The 19,144-nt window shown below is 37.9% G+C and overlaps 1 protein-coding gene across 1 annotated transcript in view; it reads left to right on the forward strand.

Moving 5' to 3' along the window:
- Nucleotides 1–19,144, forward strand: part of WNK1 (WNK lysine deficient protein kinase 1) — a 126,647-nt gene that overhangs the window by 46,024 nt on the left and 61,479 nt on the right. Inside the window, 3 exon segments of the mRNA XM_068971973.1 lie at nt 6,533–6,705; nt 14,123–14,343; nt 16,235–16,392. Coding sequence (XP_068828074.1) covers nt 6,533–6,705; nt 14,123–14,343; nt 16,235–16,392 — 552 coding nt within the window.

The raw sequence follows: 19,144 nt of genomic DNA on the forward strand, positions 1-19,144 counted from the left end.
TAGACGACCAGGGAAGTCCTGTGCTCATATTTCTAATGTTAAAGACTTAAAGCAAGGTTGCCTTAAAATAAGTCATCAGTAGCTTTCAGGGAGGATAAAAATCTATAATAGACACATAAAATAGTCTCCATTTACAGTATAGATGACTTTGAGGCAAAATTAGATAAAAGTTGCACTCAGTGTATTTATTCTGTAGAAGAAAATTGGTTGTAGATGTTTGTCGAGTAAGAAGTCCCTGTTTTGTTAAAAGCGTGCCCCCCCTCTTTATATTTTCCTATAAATGAGTAGTTGGCAGACTTTTTACAATAGCTTTTAACAAATCCTTTAAAAAATAAAAATGATGGCAGCCTTGACCTTTGCAGACTGGTCGTAGTGTCTGAGTTGTGTTAAGTTACTGAGTCTCAGAGGCCCAAATTTAATCCTTACCTTTCTTTTTTAAGTCATAAGAATTTTTTTTATTCCTGAGGAAATGCTAACTATTTGTGAAGAATGTACACACACTTTATTTTTTGGAAAGCACATTCATGAATTCATTTAACACATGGCAGTTGAACAATGCTAGATTGTCAGATGCTAAAGATAGAACACTGAAAAGGCATTTTGTCACTGCTTTTAGAAAAAGCCTCACTGTAATATTACTTGTGACTAAGAGCTCTGAAATAGGCATATAGATGGTTCATGTCACTGTACAGATAGGCGGGAGGGGATGATTTAACCTAGAGTAGGGGGCAGTCAACAGTGCTATCCCTTTGTGAATGACTGGACTTTAACCGGGCATAAAAGCTCCATGGAAGGGCATTCTGTATAGACGGAAGCATGTGTGAGGGACCTGAATGGGAAGAAGCATGCCATGCTTGAGAAGGGAAACCTGAGAGTGACAAGAAAAAGGCTCTAAGAGTGGGCAAGGATTGTATCGTGTAGGGCATCGTAGGTCGTAGGGGTTTTCCACCTTTATCCTAAAGGCTGCAGAAAGCTATTAGAGAGTTTTAAACAGGATTATGGCATACAGTACTTCACTGAGTCTAAGATTCCAATTGTATGATGTGCTCTAATTTCAGAGATGTTAAAAATGTGGAAAATGACATTTCTAAGAATCAATGAAGTGGGCATACCATAGAATTGATTAAATTGATGTTAAAATATTCTGACTGTATTTGGATAGAGTGGAATACACATCATACAGGGGTAATAAGATTAGATGTGTGGAAACAGCTAGTAGGTTTACTGCAGAGGGAGGTCGTGACAGCTTGAATGAAATAGGATGGTGGCAGTAGAGAAAGACATGAGTAAATTACTTTGGTTTGAGTTTTCTGGAGAAAAGGTTTACAAGTCTTGTATACGTTAAAACACTCGTGGATATCATAAAAACAATCTTTATGTAGATTTTAAATTAAAATTTAAGTAACAATGTAGAGTGATTATGCCACAGTCTTGGTTAACCTCTAGTGACAGTTTCTGGCTATACCAGTTGAGAGAAAACATTTTGTTTACTACTAAGTACTGTAAATTACCTTATCCTGTACAATGTAAATTCCAGGTTTCAGCTGCAGTGGTCTACTGTAAGTGATACACTTTCCAGAGACTCTTAACTCTGGTTGAATAAACATTTAAGTAAGTAAGTTTAAATCTCGTAGCTCAAGGTTATTAAAGTTCTGAGCCTCCTTGCCTCCAGTCTATATCCTGCATTTCCAAGTTTGCCTTTAGCACTTTCTACAGACTCTTAAGCAATTCAGGTATTCTAACACTAGAGCTCCATGCCCATGATCTCAGTGCTTAGGGTAGCCTGCTATGGTGGGGACAACACTAGCTTGTGCACACAGAATTGGGTCTTATAGCGAGTACTTGCTCTCGAAGTATTCTTTTCATAAATACAAATAAAAATATTTTCTCTTTTTAATATCTAATGAAGTTAATGCCTCTGCCTCTTACATTGGAAGGTCTAGACTAGCAGGAAACTTGTCTCTTAGGTTTGTCGTATCCTATTGCCTGACACGGGGTACTCAAGTATTTAAAATTTAATTAACCATTTATGAAGAGATATAATAATCGCTAAAACTGAAATGAATGTTGCATGTCTCAGAAAATAAGAGTACTTATCAAGACAAGTAGTAGACTATATATTGGAAATATAAAAATTAAATATTACTTAATGGTAGGTAGAATATTATAATTCATTTGGCTCGTGTGTGATTAGTCTTCTGATTGTTCTGAGAGTAGATTAACGTTACAGTTTCTTTAAGTTTTCATAATTCAGCAGTAATGTATGAGAGTCAACAGGTGATCTAGGTTTTCTTTTTTGAATAGTTTCCTGAAATGACGTGTAAGAATGTATGGTAAACAATATTTTTTTAATAAAACATTAATAAGCCCTATTGTCAGTAAATGAAAAATGAAACAAGCTGAAAATTCTTCCCACTGTATAATACCAGATACTTTGAAAATTTTAATGAGAAGAACTACAAAATCCTATCCTTTTAAATGCATAGTTGAGCTTATGGGGATGTCAGGACGATTTCCAAGGTTTAAAAACAAAGAAGAAACTAGAAACCAGAGTAGGAAAAGTGAATTGACACTGGGGTTTTTCTGGGACAGTTGCCAGTCTTGTTGACTAAGAGGCATGGTTTAAAAGGAAAGATATACCCATTTGAATGCAGAGTTCCAAAGAATAGCAAGGAGAGATGAGAAAGCCTTCCTCAGTGATCAGTGCAAAGAAATAGAAGAAAACAGTAGAACGGGAAAGACTAGAGATCTCTTCAAGAAAATTAGAGATACCAAGGGAACATTTCATGTAAAGATGGGCTCAATAAAGGGCAGAAATGGGATGGAACTAACAGAAGCACAAGATATTAAGAAGAGGTGGCAAGAATGCACAGAAGAACTATACAAAAAAGATCTTCATGACCCAGGTAATCACGATGGTGTGATCACTCACCTAGAGTGAGACATCCTGGAATGTGAAGGCAAGTGGGCCTTAGGAAGCATCACTACAAACAAAGCTAGTGGAGATGATGGAATTCCAGTTGAGTTATTTCAAATCCCAAAAGATGATGCTGTGAAAGTGCTGCACTCAATATGCCAGCAAATTTGGAAAACTCAGCAGTGGCCAGAGGACTGGAAAAGGTCAGTTTTCATTCTAATCCCAAAGAAAAGTAATGCCAAAGAATGCTCAAATTACCACACAATGGCACTCAGCTCACACACTAGCAAAATAATGCTCAAAATTCTCCAAGCCAGGCTCCAACACTACGTGAACCATGAACTTCCAGAGGTTCAAGCTAGTTTTAGAAAAGGCAGAGGAACCAGAGATCAAATTGCCAATGTCCGCTGGATCATCAAAACGCAACAGAGTTCCAGAAAAACACCTATTTCTGCTTTATTGACTATGCCAAGGCCTTTGACTGTGTGGATCACGACAAACTGTGGAAAATTCTGAAAGAGGTGGGAATACCAGACCACCTAAACCTGCCTCTTGAGAAATCTGTGTGCAGGTCAGGAAGCAATAGTTAGAACTGGACATGGAACAACAGACTGGTTCCAGATAGGAAAAGGATTATGTCAAGCATGTCACCCTGCTTATTTGACTTATATGCTAGTATATTATGAGAAACGCTGGGCTGGATGAAGCACAAGCTGGAGTCAAGACTGCCGGAAGAAATATCAATAACCTCAGATATTCAGATGACACCACCCTTATGGCAGAAAGCAAAGAAGAACTAAAGAGCCTCTTGATGAAAGTAAAAGAGGAAAGTGAAAAAGTTGGCTTAAAGCTCAACATTCAGAAAACTAAGATCATGGCATCTGGTCCCATCACTTCATGGCAAATAGATGGGGAAATAGTGTCAGACTTTATTTTTTTGGGCTCCAAAATCACTGCAGATAGTGATTGCAGCCATGAAATTAAAAGACACTTACTCCCTTGGAAGAAAAGCTATGACCAGCCTAGACAGCATATTGAAAAGCGGAGACATTACTTTGCCAACAAAGGTCCATCTAGTCAAAGGTATGGTTTTTCCAGTGGTCATGGATGGATGTGAGAGTTGGACTATAAAGAAAGCTGAGCACTGAAGAATTGATGCTTTTGAACTGTGGTGTTGGAGAAGACTCTTGAGAGTCCCTTGGACTGCAAGGAGATCCAGCCAGTCAATCCTGAAGGAAATCAGTCCTGAATATTCATTGGAAGGACTGATGGTTAAGCTGAAACTCCAATATTTTGGCAACCTGATGTGAAGAACTGACTTATTTGAAAAGACCCTGATGCTGAGAAAGATTGAAGGCAGGAGGAGAAGGGAACGATAGAGAATGAGGTGGTAGATGGCATCACCAACTCAATGGACATGAGTTTGAGTAAACTCTGGGAGTTGGTGATGGACAGGGATTACTGCCGTGCTGCAGTCCATGGATTGCAAAGAGTCAGACATGACTGAACGACTGAACTAAACTTATGGTTTTATCATCTCCCCAAGAATAGATGAAATCTCAAGCCCAAGCAGTTATTGGAATTGAGATCCAGTAAACTTGTTCCTTAAAGAGGAATGTGTGTGCTGAGTCGCTTCAGTCATGTCTGACTTTGTGACCCCATGGACTGTAGCCCACCAGGCTTTTCTGTCCTTGGGATTCTCCAGGCATGAATACTGGAGTGGGTTGCCATGCCCTCCTCCAGGGGATCTTCCTGACCCAGGGATCAAACCCACGTCTCTTTCATCTCCTGCATTGACCGGTGGGTTCTTTACTGCTAGCGCCCCCTGGGAAGCCCTAAAGAGGAACAACACCTTTAATATAAAGACAGACTAGAGAAAATTTCAGTTTCTGAGTCAGGGAAACAACAGTTTTTCCCAAGTCACGTGAAAAAAAGTTTACCCTGAGAATTCATGGTCTGGGAGCTGTGTTCATGTAAGTATGAGATAAGGATTTGAACTTGGATTACTTGGAAGTCACAAAGAGTCCAGCAAAACCGAATGATTAATAGTGTCACTTTTCACTTTTACATGGAGTGATAGCACTGCAGTGCCAGGCATGGCCCCTTATAAAAGCAGTTTGTTAATACCTGTTCCCTGTGATCCAGTAATTCTACTGCTAGCTTAGCCTAACAGATGTACTTATTGGGTTTTTTATGCCCCAGAAGGCTAAATAATGAAAGCTAGAATAATGTTTTAGGTTCATATAATAAAATACATAGTATATTGAAAACAAATTGTATTAAAATAGTTATTAAACCTTTTGAATTTGTGATATAGTATGTATTATTAATGTATATATTTATAAGCTCTCCTAGAAGATCTAATGACTAGCGTAATTTCACAGAATGCCTAGTGCGGTATTTTAAGATAGGGATGGTATATCTTATCAGGGTAGTAGTAGCAGTAGTGGAAGTCGGTCCTAGTACTGGCGGATTGAACCCAGGTCTCCTCCATTGCAGTCAGATTCTTTACCAGCTGAGCCATGGGAGCCACTCCAAGAATACTGGAGTGGGTAGCCTGTTCCTTTTCCAATGGATCTTCCCAACCCACGAATGAAACTGGGATCTCCTACATTGCAGGCGGATTCTTTACCAAGAATTATTTAAGGGCAGCAATGGGAAAGGCTATCTAGTTACACAGGAGAGTTTACATTACGTCTTTGGTGTTTAGACACATTATGTTATTGTATGCCTGGAATAGTTCGTTAAAATATGTATTACGTGCTTTGGTAGTTGACAGTTTCAACTTTAATTTACAGGGCAATGCAGAGTTTGTGTGTATGGTGCTTTGTCAAAGGAAGAACATCAGATTAAGTGCTTTTCTCCATTTACCTCAGATAAGAAGTGAATTAACCCATAAAGTGCCAGGCACTTTAAATATGTGATAGAAACATACCTAGTAGATTACTTCTTACAACAGTCCTATGAGGTGAAGGCATACACAGTCATCCCTCAATTTCCTTGCGGAGGAGAGGGGAGAAATTTAGATCTCACTACTTCCAAAATGCAATCTTGTTTCATTATTAAATTGCATGTCTCTGTCAATAGGTGACTTACATTGGAATTGGTAAAATAACTGTACCTAAACACTGTGTATCTGAAGCACACATTAACCGTGAAGATAGTAAAATAATCTCAAGCATGACCTTATAATCGAGAGTTTTCTTAAACACACTTTAGCCTGTTCTCATACTCCCCGTAACAGGCTGATGAAGTTATTATTAGTAACTTCAGTGTTAGGATGTTTTATTTTAACATTGTTGGTCATTATAATATAGTCCATGTTTATCATCTAAGTGTGACTATGTGGCTTGGTGTGTTTTTTAATTTTAAATCATATTCTGTGTCTTTTTTTTTTTTTTAAGTTTCAGATATACAGCAAAGTGATTCAGTTATACATATACATGTATCCATTTTCAAGTTCTTTTCCCTTTTGGTTTATTACAGAATATTGAGCAGAGTTCCCTGTGTTATACAGTAGGTCCATTGGTTATCTGTTTTAAATATGGTAGTGTATACCTATTAGTCCTAAACTCCTAATCTTAAACCATTTTCTCTTTTGCTTTTTGATTATAGGATCGAAAGTTAACAAAGTCTGAGAGGCAGCGATTTAAAGAAGAGGCTGAAATGTTAAAGGGTCTTCAGCATCCCAATATTGTTCGATTCTATGATTCCTGGGAATCCACAGTAAAGGGAAAGAAGTGCATAGTATTGGTGACTGAACTGATGACATCTGGAACTCTTAAAACGTAAGTTTATCACTGTTAGAAAAGCTGACCAGGAAATAGAAGAGAACTTGAATCTCTTATTTCAGGCCCTATCAGTTCTTGTTGCCCAGCATCCTAAGGAGGAAATGTTAGTATGGGAGCACATGCCCTGCTCACAAGGTTCTCTGGTGTATAAAGTGGTCTGGTAGGAGATCCAACCAGTCCATTCTGAAGGAGATCAGCCCTGGAATTTCTTTGGAAGGAATGATGCTAAAGCTGAAACTCCAGTACTTTGGCCACCTCATGCGAAGAGTAGACTCATGGGAAAAGACTCTGATGCTGGGAGGGATTGGGGGCAGGAGAAGGGGATGACAGAGGATGAGATGGCTGGATGGCATCACTGACTTGGTGGTCATGTCTGAGTGAACTCTGGGAATTGATGATGGACAGGGAGGCCTGGCATGCTGCGATTCATGGGGTCGCAAAGAGTCGGATACGACTGAGCGACTGAACTGAACTGAACTGAAGTATTAACTGAGATGGAGTCGCAGAGTAAGCCTAGTTACTTTTAAGTCATGGTGAATGGCGTTTCTAAAGTTGAGTGGCTGAGAGATCAGAAATCAAGTGACAAGGTAGCCCTCTAGTGGTTGAAATGAAGCTGAAGCTTATTGACAAGTTTTACCGATTTATCACTTCATGTTGGGCAGTTTTTGCTATGTCTTTGCAAATTTGTACTGAATGCCAATTGTATTGTGACATTTATACAGATAATTCAGTTTCCCACAGGAGCATCAGAAATTGAAGCCAAAACAGCTAGATCAGTCACTTCTTCCAGGAATATGGATAGGTCAAGCGTGGATGGTCCTGTATCTCCTGGATGTACCCTGTGCCTGTGCTCGTGGATACACAAAAGTGACATGTGAAAAGCCAACAGATTATCTCCCCCTGCAAATTCTAATTTCCCTTCCAACTTTTCTAATATTTATGGCAACATCTTTATTCTAAGTTGTCCAGGATTCTTCTTATTCACATGTCTCTTTCTTTTCCTAGACTGTGCTCCCTGGTGCTGTACTTGAGACTTGATAAATATTTGAATGAATTAAGGAAATTTGTGAAATTAAGGAAAATTGTGTGATAATAGTTCTGTATATCTTCATCTTGAGATTCTTTTTCTGGTTTGAATACTTAGTGGGTTGTCATTCTGTCAGTACACAGTAGTTTTTTAAATTTTGATAAAATTCATGCAACATAAAATTATCCTGTTTAAGGTATTCAATTCATTGGTATTTACTACATTTACACTGTTGTATAACCACATCTGTCAAGTTCCTAAACATTTTTGGCTCCTTAAAAGAACACCCCACCCCCCCATCACACTCAGTATATTTTCTCTTTAATTTCACACAATTAAGTTTTTAGGCATTTTTCTTTTAAGTTTAACGTTCTCTTTCTCCATCATCATCTGTTTCAGTTTCTGAGCCTCATAGCAGAGGCAGCAAGAGGTAAAGTAGAAAGAGCTCTGGACCGTAGTTGGTGTCTGCTCCCTGCTCTGACTTCGGCCAGCTGTGATTTAAGGCAATGAGAGCCTCTTCTCTGGGCCTCAGTGCTCCATGTGTAAAGTGCATGGTTGGACTAGACGATCTCTAGGATTTATGGATGGGAATTTTTTTTTACTGTGGTAAAAACACATGAAGTTTACTGTCTTCATCATTTTTAAGTGTATATAGGTTAGTACTGTAAGATACATTCATGTTGCTATGTAAACAAATCTCAAGAATTCTTCGTCTTCCGAAACTAAAACCCATCAAACAACTCTCCATTCTCCCTACCAACTATTTTGTCTCTAAGGGTTTATCTGATCAAGATATTTCATATAAATGGAATATAAAATATGTGTCTGTTTTGGCTACTTTCACTTACCATCTTTTCAAGGTTTGTTGTGGCATATATCTGTGCTTTATTCCTTTTTATGACTAAATAGTGTTTTGTGGATAAACCACAATCTGTTTATCCATTCACTTGCTGATAGATATTTGGGCTGTTTGTACCTTTTGGCTGTTGGGAATAATGCTGCTCTGAACATTTGTGTACAAGTGTTTGAGTACCTGGTGTTATTTCTTTTAGATTTACGTTTCTGTGAGTAGAATTGCTGAGTCATATGGTAATTCTTTACCTTTCTGAGGAACCACCAAACTGTTTTCCACAATGGTTGTCTCATTTTACGTTCCTGCTGACACTCAATTCAAAAACGGGCAAGTAATTTCAATAGATATTTCTCCAAAGAAGATACAAAAATAGCCAATACACACATGAAAAGATGCTCAATATCCTGTCATTAGGAAACACAAATGAAAACCACAATGAGATTACCTGTTAGGATGGCTATTATCAGGGCTTCCCTGAGGATCCAATGGTTAAGAATCTCCCTTGCAATGCTAGGAAGACTGGTTCAATGCCTGGTTCGGGAAAATCCCACCTGCCGTTGGTGACTGACCCTGTGTGCCATAACTAATGAGCCAGTACTCTGGAGACCATGGGCTGCAACTGCTGAGCCCACGAGCTGCAGTTAGTAAAGCCAGCATGCCCTAGAGCCTGTGCTTTGCAACAAGAGAAGCTACAGCAGTGAGAAGCCTGTACATTTCAACTAGAGTAACCCCTGCTCGCCATAGCTAGAGAAAGCCCACGTGCAGTAACAAAGACCTAGCAACCAAACATAAATAAATTATTTCTTTTTTTAAAGAAAGAAAGGCTGTTATCAAAAAGACAGATAACAAGTACTATGGAGAAAAGAAAAAACTGTTGTGCATTGTTGGTGGGGATTAAATTGGTGTAACCACTATGGAAAACAGCACAGAGGCTCCTCAAAAAATTAAAAATAGGACTACTATATGACCCCACAATTCAGTTTCTGAGTATTTATCCAAAGAAACTGAAACACTGACTTTAAATTATGTACCCACGTGTTCATTGCAGCATTATTTACACTAGCTAAGTCATGGAAGCAACCTACATGTCTATTGATGGATAAATGGATAAAGAAAATATGGTATGTATATCTACAATGAAATACTCTTCAGCCATGAAGAAGAAAACCTTGCCAAAATCATCGATGGACTCTTGAGAGGGTTGTGCTAATGGAATGAGAAAGACAAATACCATATGAACAACACCAAAAAGCCAAACTTATAGATGACAGAGAACAGATTGGTGATTGCCTGAGGCAGGGGCAAGGGCATGGGAGTATGAAATGGGTGGGTGGACAAAAGGTGCGAACTTCCAGTTGTAAATAAATAAAAGTCTTAAGAATGTAATGTACAGCATGGTGACTACAGTTAATAATACTGTACTGTATATTTGAAAGTTGGTAAGAGAGTAGATCTTAAGTTTTCATCACAGTAAAAAAAAAAAGTTGGAGTTTTGTAATGGATTTTAACTAGACTTACTGTGGTGATCATTTCACAATATATACATATTTAAATCATCATGTTGTATACCTTAAACCAATATACGTTAATTACATCTCAATAAAAAATAGAAATGGAAAAGAATATGAAAAGGATTGTATATATGTATAACTGAGTCACTTTGCTCTGTAGCAAAAATTAAAGCACATTATCAACTATACTTCAATAAAATAAAAAAATAGAATCAGCATATGGTTCAACAATTCCACTTCTTGGTATATACCCAGAAGAATTAAAAGCGGGGTCTTAAAGACGTACTTGTACACCCGTGTTCATAGCAGCAGTATTCACAATGGACCCAAAGTCGAAGCAACCCACGTGTTCATCAGTGGAAGAATGGATAAGCAAAGTGTGGTGTATATGTACAATGGAATATTTTTCAGCCTTTTTAAAAGAGAAGGAGATTTATGGTATATGCTACAACAGGAATGAACTTTAAGGGCATTGTGCTACCTGATATAAGCCAGTCACAGAAGGACAAATACTGTATGATTCCATTTACATGAGATACTTAGAGTAGGTAATTCATAGAGACAGAAAGTTAGGTGATAGTTGCATGGCCTCAGGGGAAGGGGAAGTGGAGTGTCATTGTTTAAAGGGTATAGCGTTTCAGTTTCATAAGATGAGTTCTGGAGATGGATGGTGGTGATGATTGTGCATAATAATATGAGCATGGCTCCGACAGTAAAGGATGCCCTAAATGTGGGAGACCCAGGTTCAATCACTGGATCGAGAAGATCCCCTGGAGAAGGGAATGGCAACCCACTCCAGTATTCTTCCCTGGAGTATCCCATGGACAGAGGAGCCTTGTGGGCTACAGTCCATGGGGTCGCAGAGTTGGACACAACTGAGTGACTAACACTTCAACACTTCAGGTGGTACATTTTATGTTCTGTGTATTTATCATACTTTATTTTAGTGGAGGGGGACCAAGTGTGTTGACTTTTCTCAAATAACAGTGTGGAAGAATAGTGTCCAGTTCCTTTTTTGAAGCCAGCATAACCCCAATACCAAAATCTTAAGATACAGCAAAAGAACTTTATAGAGCAGTGTCCGTGAATATAGGTACCAAATTCCTTTACAAAATAGTAGCAAGTTGGATTCTAGCCATCACACTGTTGTTGTTCAGTCACTCAGACATAGTAGACTCTGCAACCCCATGGACTGCAGCACGCCAGGCTTCCCTGTCCTTCACTATTTCTCAGAGTTTGCTCAAACTCATGTCCTTTGAGTCAGTGATGCCATCCAACCATCTCATCCTATGTCGCCTTCTTCTCCTCTTGCTCTTAATCTTTCCCAGCATCAGGGTCTTTTCCAGTGAGTCGTCTCTTCGAATCAGATGGCCCAAGTATTGGAGCTTCAGCTTCAGCATCAGTCCTTCCAGTGAATATTCAGGATTGATTTCCTTTAGGATTGACTGGTTTGATCGCCTTGCTATCCGTGGGACTTTCAGTATGTCAGTGACAAATAGGGTTTATCCCAGGATCGCCAAGTTGGTTTAACATAGAACGAATTAATGTTTTTCAACACATTAACAGAATAACAACTGTATGATCATTTCAGTATATGTGGAAAAAGTATTTGACAAATCAGCATCTATTCCTTACTAAGAACTCTTAGCAGACTAGGGGTGGTAGGAAACTTCCCTCAGACTGCTAAGAGCATCCGTGGAAAAGCTTTATACATCACTGCTTCCTGGGAGGTGAGGAACAAAGCGCAGATGCCTTTTCACTGCTTATATTCCGTATTGTTCTAGAGGGCCTGCCCAGAATAAGAATGGGGAAACCAGGAAAAAGCAAAAAGATGGGAAAGGAAGAAATAAAACTTCTCCTGTTTGCAGATTATGTAATTGTTTACATAGAAAATTCCAGTGATTCTAAACAGATTTAATAAGGTTATAAGATATAAGGTTAATAGAGAATCTATTATATTTTATCATTTTGTAGGTGTGAAAGAGATACAAGCTGGCCTCATCTTTTTCCCAATATTTTTTCTCTTAAAAAGTCATGATTTTAATTCTTATTTTTCATTGTTTCTTCATGCATATATAAGCTTAAATGTATTTATATATGTGTGTATTCTTTGTTTTTTCTTCAAATTGTAATGAGAGATAATTGACATTTCCCAACATTTTATTCTAAAACCTTCCAATTATACATAAAAGTTGAAAGAATTATATAGTGAACACATACATAGTCTCTCCCTGGATTCTTTAATTTAGTTAACCTCTGTTATGTCTGCTTTACCAAATATGTTCATCTAGTCATCCCCCTCTTTTTTCATTCCAGATTAAGTTGCAGACATCAGTAAACACTTGAGTACATACACATTTCATCAAAGTTCCAATATTTGTATGCTTGATTTTTCCTTATAATGAAATTTATAAGCAGTGAAAATATTAATCATAGTTCTGTCATTTGATGAGTTTTGATCAAAACTGTTTTTAAAAAAAACAGAACATTTAACATACAAAACATTTCCTTCATTTCAGTAAATGCCTTACTCTTCATTGACAACCTTTTCCTCATCCTCCAGAATTAATTCTTTATATGTTTTTAAACCATAAAACCAACTTAAATCTTAAAAGTTCTCTTTAATTATCTCTTATCCACCCCCCCAAGTGAAGCAGAATTTCCTTTTTAAATTTGTTTTTAAAATTTCATATTAGATTCTATATTAGCTTTTTAGTTAATCTTCCTTGTGTATATGTGTACATTTTAGGTGTTTTTTTCTCAGTTTAAATCTTCAAATCTTTATTTAAATTTAAATCTTTAACTTTTCACAGCATGCTTATGGTTGATACTGTACAATTTCATGCAAAATAAAGAAAACTAGCACAAATACAGGCCCATTTATCTCTAGTACTTATAATTTATGCTATAAGCTTTATGTTATGTATGTCTGTTGTATAGATCCTGTAACACAGTGTTATAAATTTTCCTTTAGGTAGTCACATGTAACATAAAGATAGTGCTAGGAAAGTGTATTCTTTTATATTTACCATTTGTGTGCTTCATTTTTTTCCCTGAGTATTTCCAGATGAAATAGCATCTGACCTCAGTTAGTCAGAAAACTCGATTCTTTTAGTGTTAGTTGGGTTGCTTGTAATCTGCTGCATACACACATATTTGAGAGGTTAGCCAGAGATTTGGGCAGAGTGAATATGCAGAACTTGGAGTGCCCCTTCTCTACCTCCTATCTGGATTCCCCCTCCCCTGCCACCTTTCAGGATTTCTGCTGTCCAACAGAACTTTCTGTGGTGATGGAAATGTTCTGTAATCTGCACCGTCCAAAATGGTGGCCACTTGCCATGTGCAGTTGTTGAGCACTTTAAATGTGACTGGTGCAGCTGGGAGATGACCTTTCTAAGTTTAATGTATCTAATTTATTTAAATATAAATATTCTCGTTTGTCTAGCAGGTATTGTATTGGACGGACTTTCATTGTAGAAAGTTGTATTGAACACACTGTTTTAGATGCTATGGTCATCTTGAACTCTGTCCTTGTATTTATTCCTCAGCCAATAAAGCTACAGGCTCGTGTCCAGGTTTGAGCAACCTGCACAGACTAGTGCTTGCCCTTTTTTCTCATCTGTCCTCCCTTCCAGTTTGTGCCTGATTCTGATTGGTCTATAGAATCTTCAGGTGTGTGTGTGTTCCCTCATGCACGTATATTCACTGGAGTTTATATCTGCCTCCAGTAAGGGTTGCTCCACCATTTACTAGAAGTCAGACTCTACCTCTTGTCAGTCATCTTGGCAGTGATCTAATTTTAAGGAATTTGTTTTTTGTGCTTTATTATCAGAATTTGCTTGCCAACTACTTGTTACCCTATCCCCTTTAACCTTGCTAAAAGTAGTACTAACCTTAGGTTACTGAATCTTAATATTCTAAATTTGATATTCCTATCTCAGATATGCTAGAATTTAATGGAACTCTTCAAAGCAGTAAACGCATATCATCGATAACCTGTTTGGTGTACCTTGCCTTCTCTAGGTACCTGAAAAGGTTTAAGGTGATGAAGATCAAAGTTTTGAGAAGCTGGTGCCGTCAGATTCTTAAAGGACTTCAGTTTCTTCATACTCGAACTCCACCTATTATTCACCGGGATCTTAAGTGTGACAACATCTTTATCACTGGCCCCACAGGCTCAGTCAAGATTGGAGACCTAGGTCTGGCCACCCTGAAGCGGGCTTCTTTTGCCAAGAGTGTGATAGGTATGTTTCACAGGTACCTTGTGAAAGTCTAACTGGCTTTCTGACATTCACTTTATTTAGAAACCTGACTCTGTCAGAGCTTTTATAATGTGAAATAAACCTTCAGAAATTCATAGCTTGAACCCAGGAAGTGATATGGAGTTCTCTGTATTTATGCCTCTAGAAGCATCCTAAAGACAATTGTTGTTTTGTGAAGTTATATGAAGAGAAGTAAGGTGAACTTTGTTGACAAAACCTTACGTAATAGAACTATCAGCTTCCTGGGTCATTTTGTTGATGCTTAGTATCATACACTTATATAATAGATAAACTGTGTTAACTTTCCCCATGAAAGAAATTGAATTTATATATAATTTAGTTTCTGAAAAGGTCTGTTGTATATATTTGTATTCAAAAAAATCTGCCTATTAAAACTATTTTAAAATGTAAAAATATAATGGTTCATTATCAACTTTTTCTTCTGCTCTTCGAAAGATCTGCTTAAAACAGTTTTCTGTCTCAGTACTATTTACACTTTGGTTTGGATGGTTCTTTGTTGTGAGGACTGTCTGGTGTGTTCTAAGGTGACTTAACAGCATCTCTGGTCTCTGCTCTCTAGATGCTGGTAGCATTCCCATTTGTCCACCTCCCTCCAGTCGTGACAGCCAGATATGTCCCCTGTGGGGCCAGTTGCCCTCCTCGACAATCACTGATTTACAGGACAACGCTGTGTGTCAGGACACTGCAGCTGGAAATATAGTTTAATGCCTATTGTTTTATAAGCTTTCCCTTCTGAAGAGGGTGCGACAGTTTGAAAGCTTGAAATCTTCATGAACTCTATTCTCTCAAAAGGTGATGATGACAGCAGTAAGAAAACTACTCATTTTTAAGTGGGCTAGAATCCTATTTTTTGTAAGAAAGAACATAGAATACCAGTAATTTGCACATCCTGATTAAAACAAATAAGTGTTCTGGGGAGTTATTTAAAGCTGAATTTCCCTTCTGCCTTCCCTGTTGCCTATAAAGAACAGTTCTTTGATTGTCTTTGGTATGTTAATCTCGGGCCCAAGAGTTTTTTCTTCTTTCTTGTTTAGATTGTATTGTGCAAGCCTGTTCTTAGAAATGTTCTGTAATTTTAGGTATCTGGGCTTAATTTCTTTGGAAACATTGGAAACTTGGTTTGTGGAATCACACACTTCACACTTTTAATTCACTATGAGAACTCAAATACAGACTGAATGGTGTGTGTATAGGGTGTCCCTCACTACATTTCTTACCCCTGCAGTAGATTTGCAAACTACGGGGAGGGTGAGTGGCCTCACAGACGTTTACACTATATTATTTTTAAAATGCGCTGAATGTCAGGTTGTTTGTTTTTTTTTTACTGCAAAACTGCCTTAAAAGTGAAATTGATCAGTGTACTGTTATTGGCAAGAGACTAGCTCTAGATGTTAACTTTACAGCTCTCATACAGTAGGGGGCAGACAAGTATTTTTATCTTTTTAACCTATCATCCTGTCTTACAGATAGATGCCATTTTCTCTGCTTTACTCTTTGCTGTTCTCTTACCTTTTTCTTCCATTTGTTTTCATATGAGTTATATCAGTTTATCTTTTATGTGAGGCTCTATTTTGACATTGTATAACAGTAATCCACTTGAAACAGTAAATAAACAGATGCGTGGTCCTTTTCTTTTTATAAAGGAATTGCTGTGAGAGGTCTGTGACAGATTTGATGGAGCAGACTAAGGTGATTTCTCTCCTCTCCCCCCACTTCCTACCTGTCTTTCTTTTATCTTTACCCCTTCCACTTTCTTCTGTCTCACAGGTGAGCCCCTCTGCTGCCCGCCCTCCCCATGAGTACGTCTGCAGTTTCTCCTCAAATTGAGTCTGAATCATTCTTTTAATTTAAGGTACCCCAGAGTTCATGGCCCCTGAGATGTATGAAGAGAAGTACGATGAATCCGTTGATGTTTATGCTTTTGGGATGTGCATGCTCGAGATGGCCACGTCTGAATACCCGTACTCAGAGTGCCAGAACGCTGCACAGATCTACCGTCGAGTGACCAGCGTAAGTCCTGTCAGAACTGACTGGTGATCTTGGGCCATATCTAAGAAGCTGGGTAACGTCAAACCATGCAGAAGGGAACAACAGTAGAAAGCATCACATGGTGTTCACCCCTCATCTCTCTGTGTCTCCTCTTTTCATAAGATCACTGGTCAGATTGCGTTGTGGCCAGCCCACTCCAGATTGGGCTCTTCTAACTAATTGTACCTTCGGTGATCCTGTTTGCAAATAAGATCACATTCTGAGATACTGAGGGTTAGAATTTTAACATATCTTTTTGTGGGGGTGACACTGTTCACCATAATAGCTCATGGGTTCATCCAACAAATATTTAAGTCTCTGTTATGTTCCAGACTTCTTTCTAGATCCTAGATATTGAATATTAGTGCTAAGTAAAAGACAAACCTGTCTATCAAGAGCTCACTACTCAGTGAAGGAGAACAAACAAATAAACCAGACAGTTACCATAAGGTATAAAAACAGTTTCCCTAGGGTCAGTACGTAACAAAGCATGTAGTGGTTGTGCCTGATTGAGTTTGAACAGGTGAGGAAAATTATGTGAAACAGGGAGCGACTAAGATAATACTGCATGTGAAAAACATCTATAATTTGTGTGTCTGCAGTTTGGAAATAGGAAAAAGAAGAGACAAGGGATAAGGGAGGGAAGGAAAGTTGAGACTGTGCCTGAGCGCCGGGGGAGCCGCTGTAAGACGTGGTAGGTGGCGTGGGGCTTCCTGGCTGTCCAGTGGTTAGGACGCTGCATCTTCACTACTGAGAGCCTAGGCTGATCCCTGGACTGGGTACTAAGATTCCACAAGCCACTCGCTACAGCCAAAAAAAGAAAACCCACACTTGGTAGGTAAAACCCCACACTTGGTAGGTGTTGTAATATCAGACCTAAATGTTTTAAAGATTATTTTGACTGCAGGACAGAGGATGGATATATGAGGAAACTAATAAAAGCTGAAAACCCAGTTAAGACGTATTGCAGTAATCTGAAGGAATAACTAATAGATTGAAATAAAGGATTAGAGGTGGCCACAGCAGATGGATGAGAGATCAGTTTTCTTTATAGATTAGAATTCAGTTAAGCTAAGGTGTTCTTTTCCACTTAATCTTTATGAAAACAAATAATAATGTGAAAATACCCTTTGTAAATACATATCCTTTGAACGGAGATCAAACTGAATATTGAACTTGATTATGGGGTTAAATACCTTAATTTTAGGGCTGTAAAATTTACAGTTTGTATGTAAAATGGTTAGTGTAGTTTATTTACTCACTTAAACCATCTGTAACTTTTCTTCATTCCATTATACTCTAAACCAGGAATTAGCAAAGGTTCATGGGCCAAATCCATCCTGCTACCCGTTTTTGTACAGCCCAAGAGCAAAGAATGCTTTTTGCATTCCTAAATGGTTGAGGGGGGAATCAAAAGAAGAATAGTATGTGATGGCATGTGAAAATCATATGAAATTCAAATGTCAGTATCCATGGAGAAAGTAAAGACAGCCACTCATTTGTTTCTGTATTTTCTATGTCTGTTTTCACATATAATAGTAAAGTCGAGTAATTGCAACAGACTGTTTAGTTCCAAAAGCCTAAATTATGTACTGTTTGGCTCTTAACAGAAAGTTGCCAACTCCTAAACATATCCCACCAAAACTTAAAAAGTTCTCTGAAGAGTTCTGTAAATAATTACCAACCTGTCGAAGTAGTGGTGATGTTCTATTAGAATGCCATTAGCCTCTGTTCTTGGAGTAGACAGGAGAATCTCAATGTGCACAAGTAGTTAATTTCAGTAATCAGCTCTGATAATTTTAAGCAGTCTTTTCTCTCTCTTAAGAGTAGAATTATCACTTCAGTGGTGAGAACATAAGAGATTTTAATGTGATAACCATTTTTCACTGGCCGTATTTATTCTTTCTATTGCCAAAGAATAAATAGCATCTTAAACCTAGTATTACTCCTTGAGGTGATAATTCTAGATTTTAAACACAAAGACCTATTCACAGAAATACTTTGTTTACCTTCCAGTAATGCTGAATGTTTAGTGAACAGACCAGAAGAGTGAAGTACACATAAGCTAGCCATCTAGTTAAACATTCTCTACTGTCTCTTTCAGCTACTGCCCTTCTTTGTGGATCTTGCAGTATTTCTAACTTGAAACTTGGTAGATTTTGTTAAGAATTATCAGATAGTGCTTTGCTATCAGAGAGACTGCCCAAGCATTACTGGTGGTCTAGGGGTAGGTGTCTCTGATTAATCTTGTGAATTCAACTCCTGATTATTTCTCTAAACAAATAAAGGTTGATACTTAAAATATCTCAAGGGATCATAGAATTTTAGTTTCTTTTTGTTAAATCAAGTCTGCTATGTAAAGAAATTAAGTTATTACATGGTAGTACCAATTTTTTTTTTAATGCAGAATGAAAGGGTGACCTGTATTAAATTCTGTTTCATACTTACCCACCAAATATGCTTACCTAGTTAAAATAATGACTGCGTAAGATGAGTACGTGAAGGATGGAGTCAACCCTATTGGGTAAAAACCTATTCACCGGAGGCTCAGGGCTAAAACCAATGGTTTGAGTTCTTTGACTTCAGACTGTCAGGCACAGAGAGCACTGCTATAAAATTAGGTAAAAGTTTATATAAGCAGTTATTTGCTAAAAGTAAAGAAAACAAATTAGTTTGATTTTAAGATAATGCATATGAAACACTGTAATCAATTAACAGATGAATCTTTATTTGC

Source organism: Capricornis sumatraensis, chromosome 4, assembly GCF_032405125.1.
Source record: "Capricornis sumatraensis isolate serow.1 chromosome 4, serow.2, whole genome shotgun sequence".
NCBI classification, from domain to species: Eukaryota; Metazoa; Chordata; class Mammalia; order Artiodactyla; family Bovidae; genus Capricornis; species Capricornis sumatraensis.